This window comes from Bos mutus, chromosome 22 (assembly GCF_027580195.1).
Source record: "Bos mutus isolate GX-2022 chromosome 22, NWIPB_WYAK_1.1, whole genome shotgun sequence".
In the NCBI taxonomy this organism is placed as follows: Eukaryota; Metazoa; Chordata; class Mammalia; order Artiodactyla; family Bovidae; genus Bos; species Bos mutus.
This window is the reverse complement of record NC_091638.1, coordinates 31,956,214-31,971,321: the sequence shown is the minus strand read 5'-3', so window position 1 is coordinate 31,971,321 and position 15,108 is coordinate 31,956,214. Positions and strand designations below refer to the sequence as shown.

Sequence of the window (15,108 nt, the reverse complement as noted above, 5' to 3'; positions counted from 1 at the left end):
ATAGAAATCTATATTTAGGAAAATCAAAAAGTCCTTTCTTCTTGACTTGTGACAAGTATTTAAGCTTTTTAAATGATTTTGGGTAGAGTAAGCACTAGCACCATTAGAGGCAGGCCTCGTGGGGAACTCATAGAATGCGTGTTGGATAGGACTTGCCAAGAAGAATCAGAAGAAAAGACTGCACAAAGAAACCCAGGCGAAGAAGAATGGAGTTGCCAAACTAACTTGTCTTCTGCCCTCTTTCTCGAAGACTGAGGTTGAGTTCAGTGTTAAGATTCTGGTCCAAAGGCTTCTTTAATGACTTTCACTTCTTGTATCGTAGAAAAATTTCCCCATGACAGAGTTCACCTTTTCTTTGAACTATTGTGTGTTAGTAAACAGTTTAAATATCTTCAAGGAATTTAGATAGTGTACAGGAGTAGTTATTTGGCTAGATTCGGCTATAAAAGGAAATCAAGAAAATTATTTTTAAGTGTGAAACTCTGGGTACCATTAAGATCCCTTGCTTCTTGGCACTTCATATGGCAGCACTATATTTGGTGGTGATGAGTAGTAGGCGATATAAAATGTCAAAAAAAAAATAAGCTGTATGATAAAAATGCCTAGATGCAATCAAGCCGACTTATTTTAATTCAACTACTGATGACTTAAATCCTGTCAGCTCTTGATTTTCAATTAGGTGGAATACCACTCTGCGATCTGATTATATTTTGCACGGGCTCATTTCATAGTTTGGTGCAATTTAGGATACCCCAAAATGCAAATGAAAGGTCTCATTAGGAACTCAATGTGTGTTTTTCTGTTTCCCCACAGCAGTTCCGAGGAGCATCCTGGGGCCTCCAAGCCTCCGATAAGCTCCTCCAGTATGACATCACGCATCTTGCTACGCCAGCAACTCATGCGTGAGCAGATGCAGGAGCAGGAACGCAGGGAGCAGCAGCAGAAGCTGCAGGCGGCCCAGTTCATGCAACAGAGAGTGCCTGTGAGTCAGACTCCAGCCATAAACGTCAGCGTGCCCACCACCCTCCCCTCTGCCACCCAGGTGCCGATGGAAGTCCTTAAGGTATGTGAGTGTCACTCTTGTTGGCTGGGCCAAGCCTTCTTCTTCTTCAACATTTTCCATTTTCCAGGTGTTTTATTTGTCTCATCATGTTTATTTGGTTATATTGACCTATCTGAAACATATTTGTAAATGTCAGCTCCATTGATTCCTACATGGCTTTGTATTTCCAAAGAAAGATTCCAACTAACTTTAAATTTAATAGTAACCCTCACTAAATGGGGGAAGAGTTGTTGATGTCCCGTGAGAAATTACCAGGAGGTTATAGATGGTTTTTGTAATGATATCTTCCCATTTTTCTTTGGGAAAGTTTAAAAATGTACAAGTTATCTGAAATGAACCTCTTCTAATAACTTTGTGTATATATATATATATATATATTTTTTTTTTTTTTTCCCTAAATACATTCCATGACCATTCTTGAGTTTTCTTTTCTCTTGAGTAAATCATCTTGGCTGTAGAATCTGACTCTTTTAGAAAGTCTCTTCAGATAGACAATGGTAGAAGAGCTTAGCTTTAATAACCAGACTGCATAATCTTTTAACTGAAGTGAGTTGTCTGTTTTGGGTCCCTTTGATTTCTTGCTAGAGTAGAAACTGCAGGAGCTTGTTAGCATCATTCTATCCTGGACATATAGCTTCCTAATTACTAGGGAAAATTGTAACAAGTCTAAGAATAGAATTCCATCTCACACATGGGTCCTGCAATCACATTGGGAGGTACTCCTTCTTTAAACATTCCAACTCTTAAATGTGACTGATGCAAGTGATGTTAAAAGAAAAGAAAGAGGACTTCCTTACTTCTTAATTTTTAAAATCCCATTACCTAATTGATCCGTCCTAAAGAGTCCCGAATGTTACTGTTCATTAAACAAAGTGAACTTTACTGCCGGTGATTCATTGTTGGTCTTTGCAATCATTCCTATGCTCAGAAAGGACATCTTTCACTATTTAAAGTTTACTATGAAAGCAAATGGGATGCTGTGTGATAATTGGGAAGCAATCTATGATCTCTACCAGGAAGAAGGAAAGAGGTTCTTTAAAAACAAAATTTAAGCCAGTTGTTTTCTTATCAGTAAGACTCTTGAAATGTAATGATGGAGTACTGAAACTGTGTCATAGAGAAACTAATATTAAAATTCTGTTAGGATGAAAAAGATTAAAATGGTTTAGCAGAAAGTTTTACTCTAATATGACTGAAGTTCTGAATATTGCCACACCTAATGTATATCTTATGTACCCCACCTTCCAAATAAAGGCAAGTTTTTCTCTTGGAAGTAGATTGTACATTAAACTTTCTGTTCTGCTTGGGTGAAAATTGGCAACCAGTGGGTTTTTACAGACCTAAGGTTTATTTAAGATTTAAGTTGTCTGCTGTTCACAAGAATCATAATTTTTTTAGCTATATTTCAGATTATTTAAAGTTATATAAATTAAGTAATAATAAATTATAGAGAAATGTCTGTTTTATTTACTTTAGTAGTCTATTTTTTTAATCTGAAGAACAGATTTTAGAAGAGAGGATACAGATTTGTGTTAGTAGTGGTTTATGTCTAAATCAAAGGTAATGTTATTATATTAAAGTATATTAGTTGAAACCTGTATTCCTATTAAGGCAGTTATATCTGATGAAAGAAAAATTACCCAGTATGCTGAAACATTATTTCCATTTCATTTTAAAAATAGACATCATTTTTAAAAGTTTTTATTACTTAAAAAAAGTAATTGTGATATGATTAAAATTAAAATCTATACTAATTGGTTTTAATAATATAACCATTTTTCCTTAAATGTTACTGTGTCCTGGTAACACTAGCCCTAACTCTATCGCTCAATTTAGTTATACTAGAAATATGTCCAAAGTTAAAACACAAATATATTGTTAGAACCCGGAGACTTAATCTAAATAAAAATGAACAAATGGTTAATGTATATTTCATACGGAATTAGTTTATCTCTAACTTGTGCATTTTTATACTTCAGTTATATAAAGAGCAAAGTATGTTAAGAGGTGTAGGGCATAGCAATGTGGGTAGGTTTGGTAGCTGTTTAGACAGATTTTGTATATACTGTCCTTATGTGGAGGACCAAGCAGAAACATGATTCCATATAAGGTGCATTCTAAGAGATTCAAATTACATTTAAAGGAGAGTGTCATATACATGATTACTTCAAGTACTTAAATACTTAGTACTTTGTAAAAATTATTTGCATATTTTTGAAAGTTTTGTGGATGGAAATATTATGAATCATTTATTACAGAAAGGTAAGTAAGAAAGATGGTCATTTTTTTCTTTTCTCTTTTATAGTTTTTAAATCATAAGCATATATTATGAAGTAAATGGTTAATAGAAAAGCAGTTAATTTGCTTAATCTTGACCCCCATTTCTATGAATATACATTTTCAAGGAGTAACACTGAGTATACTAATTTATGCATAATGATACAGATGATATTGAATAGATATTTTTTCTAATAGTATAGTCTAAGTAAATTCATCATTTAATTTTTAAAGATTTAAGTTGCTAGAACAGAACATACCTGCTTTTCAGTGGAGGTAGATGTGGGCAGTCAGATGTCTAGTGTGTGCCAGAGAATCCTGGGTAAATCTCTCCCGTCTCTCACCGGTTTACAAGAGCTTGATAGAAAAATCACACACACAAACCCATGTTACGAACATTTTTGCTCTTGGTGTGTTGAATGATTTTGAAAAGCTCAATTAGTATTTTCTGGTTAATCCCCTTTCTTTTACAGAATTATTCTTAAAATATGAACGTTTATAAAGCATGTTTTAAATTGTCAACCGCTTCTAGTAAATTTAGGACTAGTGTTTGGAAGTCATAGGGATTGGAAATTTGCATTACTTATTTCTCAGATGGTTGTCATTCAGTCCGTAAATTCATGAAACTTTGCAGGATTAGCCTCTGGTTTCTACATTGATTTACTTAATTTATGATTTTTATTCCTATTGTTGGTTTTTATTTTAGGTGACATGGAGTGGTTAATTTTATTGTTGTATATATTCACGTAGTGGATATATCCTCTAGGTTTCTTAAGAACAGCCCTATTCAATTGGGTATTGTAATTTAAGGATGCTTCTTTGTCATAAATTAACCAGTATCTGGAGTGCATAATATATATTTCACAATAGTGAAAATATGTACTCTGTATTTCTCACTGTGAATTAACAAAGTATATCATTAAGAACCATTAATGGAAGTAGTTTCTGCCACAGGTAGTTTTATTGACAAGCAAACCAGAGATCTGAAATCTGACCTGGCTCCTTTTAGACACAGACAGAGGAACTGGAGATAGGCCTTGTGGACACAGTCTCATGGCTGAAGAAGCATCACATATCAACCGTCTTCATCCGCACATCCATCAAGCATGCATTTTCCCTGTCTCATCTCTCTAACCTGACTGATTATGAAAGTACCTGATTGCTCTGATCTTGAACTGGCAGGTTCATCAGAATTGCTCCCCCTACATGGACTCTGACAGTGTATAGTTGAAAACAAGAGTTTATAGTGTGAAAACATTTATCTATTTAGAAATGTATAGGGAATTTTCAAGAATTTCCCTCTCTGCCTCCCTTCCTTTTTTTTTTTTTTGTTTTTGTTTTTTTCTCCTTGGACTTAAAAAAATTTAAAGCCAAGGTATTCTCTTGGGAATAAATTGTATATTGAATCTTTCTGTTCTCCTTAGGAGAGAGATTATATGAATTTGAAGGAAAAAAATATATATTTTTGGTAACTTTAGGGTATCTTCTTTTAAATAATTTCAAGAAATTTATTTTTAGATTTTTTTCTTTTTTTCCAAATCATCTCAGATAACCCAAGGAATTAGATTACTGCAGAATGAGAAGTGATGCTTGCTGTTCATCAGGTATTAAAACACATTTTTTCCAGAGCCCTCTATCTTGTGAACTGAATTCACATTGGTGTTTTTTTGGTGGTTGACTTAGGTATGGCATCTCATTTAAATAGTGATTCTAGCAACCCAGGATGGATGGGTGTTCTGCTTTTTTGTCACCCTGTCTGACAACCTATATTCCATGAAATTTCACTAATGGAGGAAAGGGTGGCTGACTGAATTGCTGGCCTTTCTCTGTAATTTATGAAATCTACCTGATGTTGAATTGTCAAGGTATGGCTTATTCTTTAGGTATAATACAGAAACTTGAAGGTGTGTGGAGTTATGAGTTGAGTTGGTAGATTATATTAGAAGAAGGAACGGCTCCCAGGCCCCATTATGCATTTGATTTTCTTCCGAATTTATTTAGGCAGGAACACAGAACCTTATTAGCATCATATTGACCAAAAGAAGTGGGAAGAGATGCAGTGTGTCTCAGTTTGGCTTGCCTTTATCCCCTTAGTTAGGGAATCTTGCTAGAGCTGCTGACCACATAAGAAAGGAAACCTGAGAATTTTTCTAATCCCATAGTCCATGGGCCAGCATATATTTTTGTTACCAGTCAGTGTGAGTTACATGAACATTCTGTGAGCATCAGTTTCAGGACTGTTTATGAACTTTGGCATCCTTTTGTTTTTGGATCAAACACCATGTCTACAAGGCCACATCTTCTCTCGGGGACAAAGGGATTCAATTTCCAGGTTCCACAAACATCTTTTCATCCTCCTACAGACCTCCTTTCCCTACAGAGTCTTTAAGCTCTGGATCGTTATCACTTTGTATTCAGTGTCACACATAAGGTAATTTTCTTTCCCTTTAAAACTCATTTTTGTTGGAACTCTAGTCAGTATTCTGTAATGACCTATATGGAAAAAGAATCTAAAATAGATTGGATATATGTATGTGTGTGTGTGTGCTCAGTTATGTCCGACTCTTTGCAACCCTATGGACTGTAGCTCACCAAGCTGCTTCGTCCATGGCATTTTCCAGGCAAGAACACTGGAGTGGGATGTATGTATACGTATAACTGATTCACTTTGCTGTACACCAGAGACTAATACAACATTGTAAATCATCTATACTCCAATAAAATAAAACAAAAATTATAGACAGTACTTGTTAACTGAGAACTGATCTAAACAGTGTAGAGGGAGATCCAGCAGGACACCAGCTATTACAGTCTGGGGCGCAGCTTTCCTGACTTCTGCTGCTTTCCAACCTACAGATCCCTTTTGTAGGAGCGAGGTCTGAAGAAAGGTATTAGGCAGTTTTGATCAGGTAGATGTAAATCCTATCTTTATTTGTTCACCTTTTCAGGTGAAGTGAGACAAATAGTTTCTTTTCTTTCTGAGAGAGAAATATCTTGTCTGTGCTTTTGAGAATATTGCTTTAAGCTTCCTGTTCCTTAGGCAGAATAGGGACTTCTTACCCTGTGTACTGGAAACACTTAGATCATTCTGGTGATACGTGTGCTCCAGTTTGCCTTGGCAGTGACTGGCGACCCATTTGCTTCCCATGCAAATGCGATGCATACCATATCCCCGTAGGTAAGGAGTTAGTAATCTACGGGCTGGCACAGGAAAGTTCTCCATAAACTTGCCTTACATCGGGGAAATCTAAATCTAACTTAACCCAGGCTAAGTAGGGCACCCATCTCAGTAAATGTGCATTGATTAACCTCAGACATCTTTTCTGCCTCCGCTGCTTTTAGTAACTAGGAATGAGCAGTGAATCCTGGCTGAAAGAAAGTCATCTTTGCTTAGATTTTTAGGCCTGGCCCACTTGAAAGAGCAGCCCTGTGGGGAGCAACTATGTAAAACAAAACAGTCAGCCTTGATATAGCTAAGCCTACGAATTAATTCCACTTTTCTGGAAACACTGAAATATCAGCTGTAATTCCATATTCATTTGGTAATGTGCATGCATGTGTACATGCTAAGTTGCTTCAGTCGTGTCCAATTCTTTGTGACCCTATGGACTGTAGCCCACCAAGCTGCTCTGTCAAAGGGATTCTCCAGGGAAGGATACTGGAGTGGGTTGCCACGCCCTCCTCCAGGGAATCTTCCCAACCTAGGGATTGAACCCGTGTCTCTTATGTCTTCTGCATTGGCAGGTAGATTCCTCACCACCAGTACCACCTGAAAAGCCCCTCATTTGGTAATATTGGCACACAAGATGGAAGTGATTTCTTCCACTATGAGCACACAGCCATTTTTATGTGGCTGAGGGGTATCATAGAATCGGGTGGTATGATCTCCTTAGGGTGTCGGTCAGGTCAGCCGTGTTCAGTGGACATCTGAGCCATGCAGGTTTGGGAGGAGGGTCACCTTCTTTCTAGGGTCAGGGATTTTTCTTCTCAGTGGGCTACTTTGCCATCGCTGAAGTCACCTTGTGGGTTTACATGAAGGGCAGCTGCTCAGCCCCTCTTTTTCTCCTGGTAAAAAAAGCCATAATGATAGGTGCAGTCTCTTCTAATTTACACAGTTCTCATAATTCTAAAACTGGAGGTCCAGGTAGCACTTAAGGACAGTGCTAAGGTCTAGGGCCTTGGAGTGAGAACTGAAAATTGGAGTGGGACTTTTTTTTTTTTAATCTACCTTTGAATGGGAATTTCTTTTCAATATGATATGACATGTAGCACATGCATTCTTAACTGGGCTGATATTGTCTCCCAGGGGAGCAAAAATTGGCTCTTGGAAGGCAAAAAATACAAGATGTTATAATGGTTTGTGATCCTCTAAAGCAGGAGTCCCCAGCTTCTGGGATCTAATGACTGATGATGTGAGGTGGAGTTGGCATAATAATAATGGAGATAAAGTGCACAATAAATGTAATGTGCACGAATCATCCTGAAACCTTCCCCTTCACCTTCCCACTCATGGAAAAATTATCTTTCACAAAACTGGTCCCTGGTGCCAGAAAGGTTGGGGACCGCTGCTCTAAAAGGGCATAGTACATAAGCAGATATGCAGTATATGTACCTGTTACAATTTTCTTGGTTGGGGATTAGGGGAGAGGTAATTAGGGGTAACAAGAAGGTCTAAAATGGCTGCTTAGGGGGGTGGTGATGAAAAACAAAAAGGATTTGAGAAACATTCCTGTTTCTGTGCTGAATTCCTGTTCGGCATCTTTCTTAACTCCCCTCTTTGTGTTCTGTTTAGAAAATGCTTAGGCTCTTATGGATGTACCGCCTGCCTTCCAGCTAGTATGTATTTCCCAGAGAACTGTTAGACCCACAGTCATGGTTGGCACGTCCAGATCAGGCGGTCGTTATTAGTGTCCCCATTTCACAGACGTGGAAACTGAGGTGAAGGGGTCAAATAGCTCGTCGGAATTGTGTGAAACAAGTGGTGCAGTCAGGATTTGAGCTCAGTTGGATTTCATGGCACTGATTTCTTAATCATTGGTGGTTGTTCCTCTCTGAGAGTGAATGACCTGAAAAAGTTTAGGAGGCAGAAGTAGCAATGTTTAGTTACTCAAGTGACATGGTAACCTGGTACCTGCAGCAGATACAGTAATTACTGGTGTAACCATGGTACTACCTAAAGCAGCTTCGAGGAGGACAAGCAGTGACTGCACAGACATTAATTATTGGCTGTATTAGATGGTAAGCTGAATCCTTTATGTCCATTATATTACGTATCTCTCTAGCAGCCCTGTGGGATAAGTAGGATAAGCCCAATCTTCCCCATGGGGAAACTGATGCAAAAAGAGATTGTCACTGAAGTCACACAGTTAGACTCCTCAGCCTACGTTCCATGCATGTGTGCTCAGTACTGCCTGACTCTTTGTGACCCCAAGAACTGTAGCCCACCAGGCTCCTCTGTTCATGGGATTTTCCAGGCAAGAATACTGGAGTGGGTTGCCATGCCTTATTCTAGGGGATCTTCCTGACCCAGGGGTCAAACCTGTGTCTCTTGCGTCTCCTGCATTGGCAGGCATATTCTTTACCACTGTGCCACCAGGGAAGCCCACCTTATCTACTTATCAGCCTACCTTATCTACTTATAACCACATACCTTGCTTCCTCTCTGTTTCCTACAGAGTTCAAGAACAGCCTCTAAACATTTCAAAAAATCACCAGTAACAGACTATGTTAGAGCCAAGTGGGAGGTCGAAGAGAAACTACAGAGGAGTCTCACAGGCTTAATGGAAGGATGCATAATCTTAAGCATTTGAAATTAGTAAGGGGACATCCATATGGAATAATTAAAGTGTATCCCTGAATTGCCACTATATGCCTGATGGAAGACCTGGACTGTAGAAAAATACTGCCTCGCCACATTGACCACTGTGGTAATTTATGGTTCATTGTAGTCATCATTATTGGTCAGAATATTGAGATGTTTTATAACAGCATCCAGAAATCATAACTCAAGATGATTTGCATTCTAAAACATCCCGTCTGCCAGGCTAATCTTATTGGCCTAATTCATATCTTTCATAGTTCTGTGTGTATCAGTAATAGATTTATATTGTTGTAAAGGATTTTTGGAATACTCAATTTGGTAGAGTTAGTACATGTGTTTTAATATTAATTTTCTCCTGGGATTATGGTTGCTTTTAGAATTTTTCTCCCCCTACCTCACTGCATATTGTTACTTCTGTTGTATTTCAGCACTTACAACTGGAACTTCAGTTCTGGTTGTTTTTCTCTTTGCTTTTAAGTGAATAATGTTAGCTGTCATAAAGTTTATATTACTGTACGTTAAGGCCATGAATCTTCTTCACAAATGTTACCTACGTAATCCCAACAATTAAAAAAGGGGCTTAGATTTAAAAGACCATCTTCTATAGGTAAGCTCTTGAATAACAGAGATTGTGGACATGTGTAAGCAAAATCTAATTTTAACATTGCCCTACTAAAATAAGGGGGTGGGATCTGTGTTTAAAAATATGTAAATTAGTAAGTGGTTTTGCACAACGTTAGGGCTGCAATCAGTACTCGTATCTTGGCTCTTGCCCTAAATATGTCTCTTGTTATTGGCTTCTTTGAGCATCAGCCTAAACTTTAAGGAAAATTTAACTCCCAACAATACACTAGTCTTTCAGACCTTGTTTATAAAGTTAGATGTTTTTTCCTATTAATTTATAGTTTTGCAAAAATGAGATGAATTAAAATTGGAGCATATGAAGCAGATAAAATAGGAAGTTATTAAAGTAGAGAATGGTCCTAGAGAAAGAGTTGTAATCACTGTTTAAAAACTAGAGAATATTCTAGAAAAGGACCTAGATTGTTTTATACCAAATTGTTCTTACTAGTTACATCTGGAATGAGTTTTTGGATTGGAGATATTGGTGGTCAAAGGCTTTATTAATTTTTTAATGGTATATGCATACATTCCTAATAAAATTAAGTAGGCTTCTCTTGATGCATTTTATTAGGAGTCTTAGGGAAGTTTCTTTTGCCTATAAGTCTTTTGAGCAGCCCAGTTAGCTGAGTTTACTAGACATGTGCACATTGCATAACTCCCTGTTACGTGGTGTTCCCTAAAGGCAAAATAGCAAGGTGTGAGGATCCCAAAAATTAAAAGTTAGTAAAAAGATTTGAATCACCAGTTTGTGAATAATTTTAAAAAGGACCAACATGAAAAGCAAACTTCAGATTTCTACTACCTTACCATCAGGCATAACTTTGTCATAATCTCCCCTGTTGGCCCGGAGTTTTGTATAATTAAAATTTAGGAGCTAGAAATTTTGTTGAGACTTAATTAGAAGCGACAAACCAGAGACATTCCTGCTGGTTAGGAAAGGCTTAAGAAATTCTTATTGGCTAAATTACAAATATGTAACATTTTTTTCAGAACACTGCATGGTAGTTCAGACTGCCTAAAGGTGACAAGATTAGGTCTGTTTTTCTAGTGAAGTAGTAAAAATTAGATTAATAAGTACCAGGCAAAGAACCTTTTCTTTTTTTTTTCCCGAAAGGAATCCTACCTTGAGTACTTCTGGCTGTGGAGATCGGTGCTTTAATTAGCCACATGTTCTTTTTACCTCCTGGGAAATAAGTACGGGATAAAGTTGGGGATCAAGACATAGACGCACATTGACTTAGCACACGCCGCTAAGTAATTCATCAAGGAATGTTGGTAATTAGTCCTGCCTCTTTCAACTCTTGGCTTATTTCATAAAACCAGTTGATTTAAAATAATGCCTGCTGATTTATTACCAACACGTTTCAAGACTGAGACTTGGCTCTTAACAAAAGCAATATTGTGCAGCGATGGAGACGCGCCCTCTTGTTTTTGTGTTTTTACAAATTCTGAAGTCCCCTATTAACTTTGTTGCATTTTCTTTTACCCCATTCAGCATTTTCTTGGGCTTTCTTTTGTCTCTTGGTGAAGAAAAGGGGGGAGCAAATTAGAAAAAACAATTCCAGGCTCTTAGAGGTTTTGGATGTGAGGTGCTTGTCAGAGCGTATTGACTCAGTGTGATTTGATGGAATTTAATTTGAATCCTTCGTCTGGTAAGACAGGCTGTCATGATGGCCTTTGGTCCTCCTGCATTGTTAAGTGTTTGGTGATATTTATGACAGCCAGGTTAATCTTAAAAGATTGAATTTATGAGAAGTACAGAACCTTATGACTTTAGCCTTGTAACCTTGGTATCCAAACACTGCACTAAATTATTCTCTGGATGCCAGATTCCCCTTAATGCCAGCTGATGTACTTCATTATGCTTTGAGATGTGACTATAATCAGCATCCTTGTTGAAAAATCTGGGATTAGATTAAATGACTCAAAATTGGAGCATATGAAGCAGATAAAATAGTCTCCAATACTTAACTAGGTGACCTTAGACACATTTCCTGTTCATTCTGGGTCTCAGTGTCCTTATCTGTGAAATAGAAGTAATAGTGTCTGACCTGGAGAATTTTTGTGAGGGTTAAATGAGATAATTCACCTTACGCAGCACTATCCAATAGAATGTGAGCTGCATGTATAAATTTAAATTTTCTAGTTGTTGTTTAGTCACTAAGTCGTGTCTGACTCTTTGCGATCAAGTGAGCTGTAGCCCACAGTAAAAAGAAAGTGATGACACCAGTTTTAATCCTGTGTATTATTTAATTCAGTATATCCAAAATGTTATCATTTCAACATACAATCAATATAAGAATTACCAAAATTTTGGCATTCACACTTTTTTTTTTTCTATATTAAGTCTTCATACTAAGTCTTCAAAATCAAGTGTGTGTTTTACACCTATAGAAACATTGCCATTCAGATGCTAATTTTTCATTGAATTACTCCATCTGTTTTGATTTTATGAGATTTACAGTTGAAATGCTACATTCCTATCCTCTCACTGACTTCCAATTACCAAGTTGAATATAAATCTTTAAATTAAAGTGAAATCCTTAAAGAATTTAAAAAATTTTGAAGTTCTGTAAATTTTAAAGAATTTTAAAAATCCTCGTCACACTGGCCACATTTCCAGTGCTCAGTAGCCCATGTGGCTGTGGCCTTTGTGTTAGTACAGATTTAAAGCATTTAGTGCCATGCTAGGTAGATGGAAAATGCTCAGTCAAGGATTCTGCTGTGTCGTTGTATAATAATGAATAATATTGATATAATAATTATTACTGCCGACTCCAAGTTGCCATCTTTATTTGCTGCCATTATACCTATGCAACACGATTGCTTTCCCACTGCCTTCCTCCCCACCAAAGAAGCTCAAACCATTTTTAGTCATTATTTTCATTCTCACAACCCTTTGGAGCCCAGGTTAGCTGATGTATCTCAGATGCGGTTGATATTTCCTGTCAAAACACCCTTTCCCAGGAGGGCACAGCAGAGTCACCCTTGGAAGTATTGCACTGGGATCCATCTCTGCCAACCACCTTTCATTCAGGCCTGAACCGTGACAGCTCTTAACTTGTTAGTCACACATCTTACTCAGACTCTCAATCCAGTTTCTTCTCAAACCTACACACATCACACTTAAATAGCACCTGTGTGGTGTGTTAAAGCTGACTAAAGCCTCAGGAACATATAAGCATCTTGTCAATGTTCGTGGTACAAAAAGAGACATTGAAGGAAAAGGATATCAATTAATCCTACTTCTTCTTTAAATATATATTGCGTAGTAGCTGAATGAACAAGTAAGATATTGAAACCTACTTTTTTTTAAAGGAGTTTTATACATGATTTTTACTTTTGTTAATGTTGCTAAGGATGTTTCTTTTCTCAGTTAACTTGCAGTATATTTTTAGGAATTTTCTGCATAGCTGATAATTCCATAAAACAGTTTTTTCTCCTTATCTACCAGGCACCCAGGATTTCTGTTTTGATGCTAGTTTCTGACCATTTATTAAACCAGAAAAAACACACGTCTGAAATGATAATGTATATATTTTTAGATACTTTGTTATTCTTAATGCAAATAATGAGTTGATTATATTGGAATTAGTAAACTCTGTTGGAAAGATTTAATGTGTTCTTCATATAAAAACTAAGAGCCTGTAAAGCTGCATTTTTGTTCAGTTGCATAAGTGAGAAAATCAAAGGAGTAAAAATGTTAACCAGGCAATGAGTTTCAGAAAGAAAGATCTTTCTGTTGTCAAAAGTTATGATTTCCTGAGTTTGGAGTTACATATTTTCTCAATATTTATTATTTATTTATTACTTATTATTAATATCTTAATTTTAAAATAATATGTTAACAAACATGCATGCCACTGTAATGTTGATTTCAATTTTCTCAGTAGCTTTCCAAATTTATATTAATATCATATACCCAAAGAATTTTTCTAGCTCATTAATTACAAAACACTGATGGAATTCATAATACAATGTTAAGAGTGTGGGATGTCATGCTGATTTTTACTGACACTTAGGACCCCTGTCTCATAGACAGGGGAGTTAGGACATTCTGGGAGGACATTTCATTTTGATGTAAAATTTTCATTCAGCTTGACATGAAGCTAAGGTGTATAGAACTTAACTCTAAAAGGTGTTTTTGGGAAAATTTTCTGTAGCTCAGTGGGTCTCAAAATGTAGTCTGGGGTCTGGATCCCTTGCATTATGTGGGAGCTCTTTAGAAACACAGATTCCCTGAGTTCACTCCAAACCCATTGAGCCAGAAACCCTGAGGATAGAGCCCATTAACTTGTCGTAGCCAGCCCTCTGGAAAATTCTAATGCAGACTCATGTTTGAGAATCACTGCTATAGAAACCTGTAAGTTAATATGTAAAAAACATAAGAAAAATTGAGAAATGCTAATGCAAATAAAGTCAGCCTCTTAGACCTAAAGTAAACATATAAAGAGTTATGGAAAATCTCCAACAGTGGTAAAATTGGTAGGCACTTTATTTGAGGAGAGAGGGGAAGAGGAAGACAAGCAAAGGAAATGTTTCTCTCCGGTGAAGTTGATCAGCGGAAGTTGCAAAATATCCAATGGCTCTCTGTAGAGTCTTTTGTACATGAGGTGCATCCCATTATTTGCAGGTATTTTCACAAAGTTGATAAAACTAGATTAATCATGCAAAATCTTAGGGAGATGAGTTGGGGATAAAATAATGAGAAGAAACTAAAATTATACAGTGGTTCCCATTTTAAGCTATAGAAGCCATTGTGACTTTGTAGGAACCCTGAGGCATGAATGAATCCATTTGTCCATTAACATTTATAACTAAAGTATACATACACCTTACTTACCTAGACATCTCTTTTTCAAATAAACATTGATGCCACTGCAGTGAACAAAGTACAAATTGATACCAAGGCTATATATTTCATTTTATTCTTTATGTTTTACACATTTTCTTGATCAGCAAAAACTGAAAGTACAACTCTAATCAAACAGGGCCTGGAAATATTTGACTTTAAAAAAAATGTTAAGAGCTACTTCTTTTTAGGAAACTTTTTAAACTATCAAGTGTCACTTCAGCTCTACTTTGGAATCTACTTTCCTCTTTTTCAAATTGAATGTAGTTAATGGTAACACAGACTGCCCTTTTCAGAGTCCCAGGAACCCTAACATCTATCATTTCACAAGCAGCAGGCCCTTGATGGTCAGTCTCTGACATCAAAGGTCTTTACTGACGTGGCCATAGTCTTCACTTGGCCTTTTACACTGGACCATTGACATCAACAGAAAGTGTTTTCTCTTCTTTTTCTTTTTTCAGTATTAGTTTT

The 15,108-nt window shown here is 36.8% G+C and overlaps 1 protein-coding gene across 7 annotated transcripts in view; it reads left to right on the top strand.

The window, feature by feature from the left end:
• The window catches only part of MITF (melanocyte inducing transcription factor), a 228,601-nt gene that overhangs the window by 134,678 nt on the left and 78,815 nt on the right, over window positions 1-15,108 (top strand). For 6 of the 7 annotated variants that reach the window (XM_070360462.1, XM_005890970.2, XM_070360459.1 and 3 more), the window contains one exon: window positions 814-1,063. In XM_070360462.1, the coding sequence (XP_070216563.1) occupies window positions 814-1,063 (250 nt within the window). The remainder of the gene's footprint in view (window positions 1-813; window positions 1,064-15,108) is intronic. The other variant, XM_070360458.1, reaches the window with a different exon arrangement.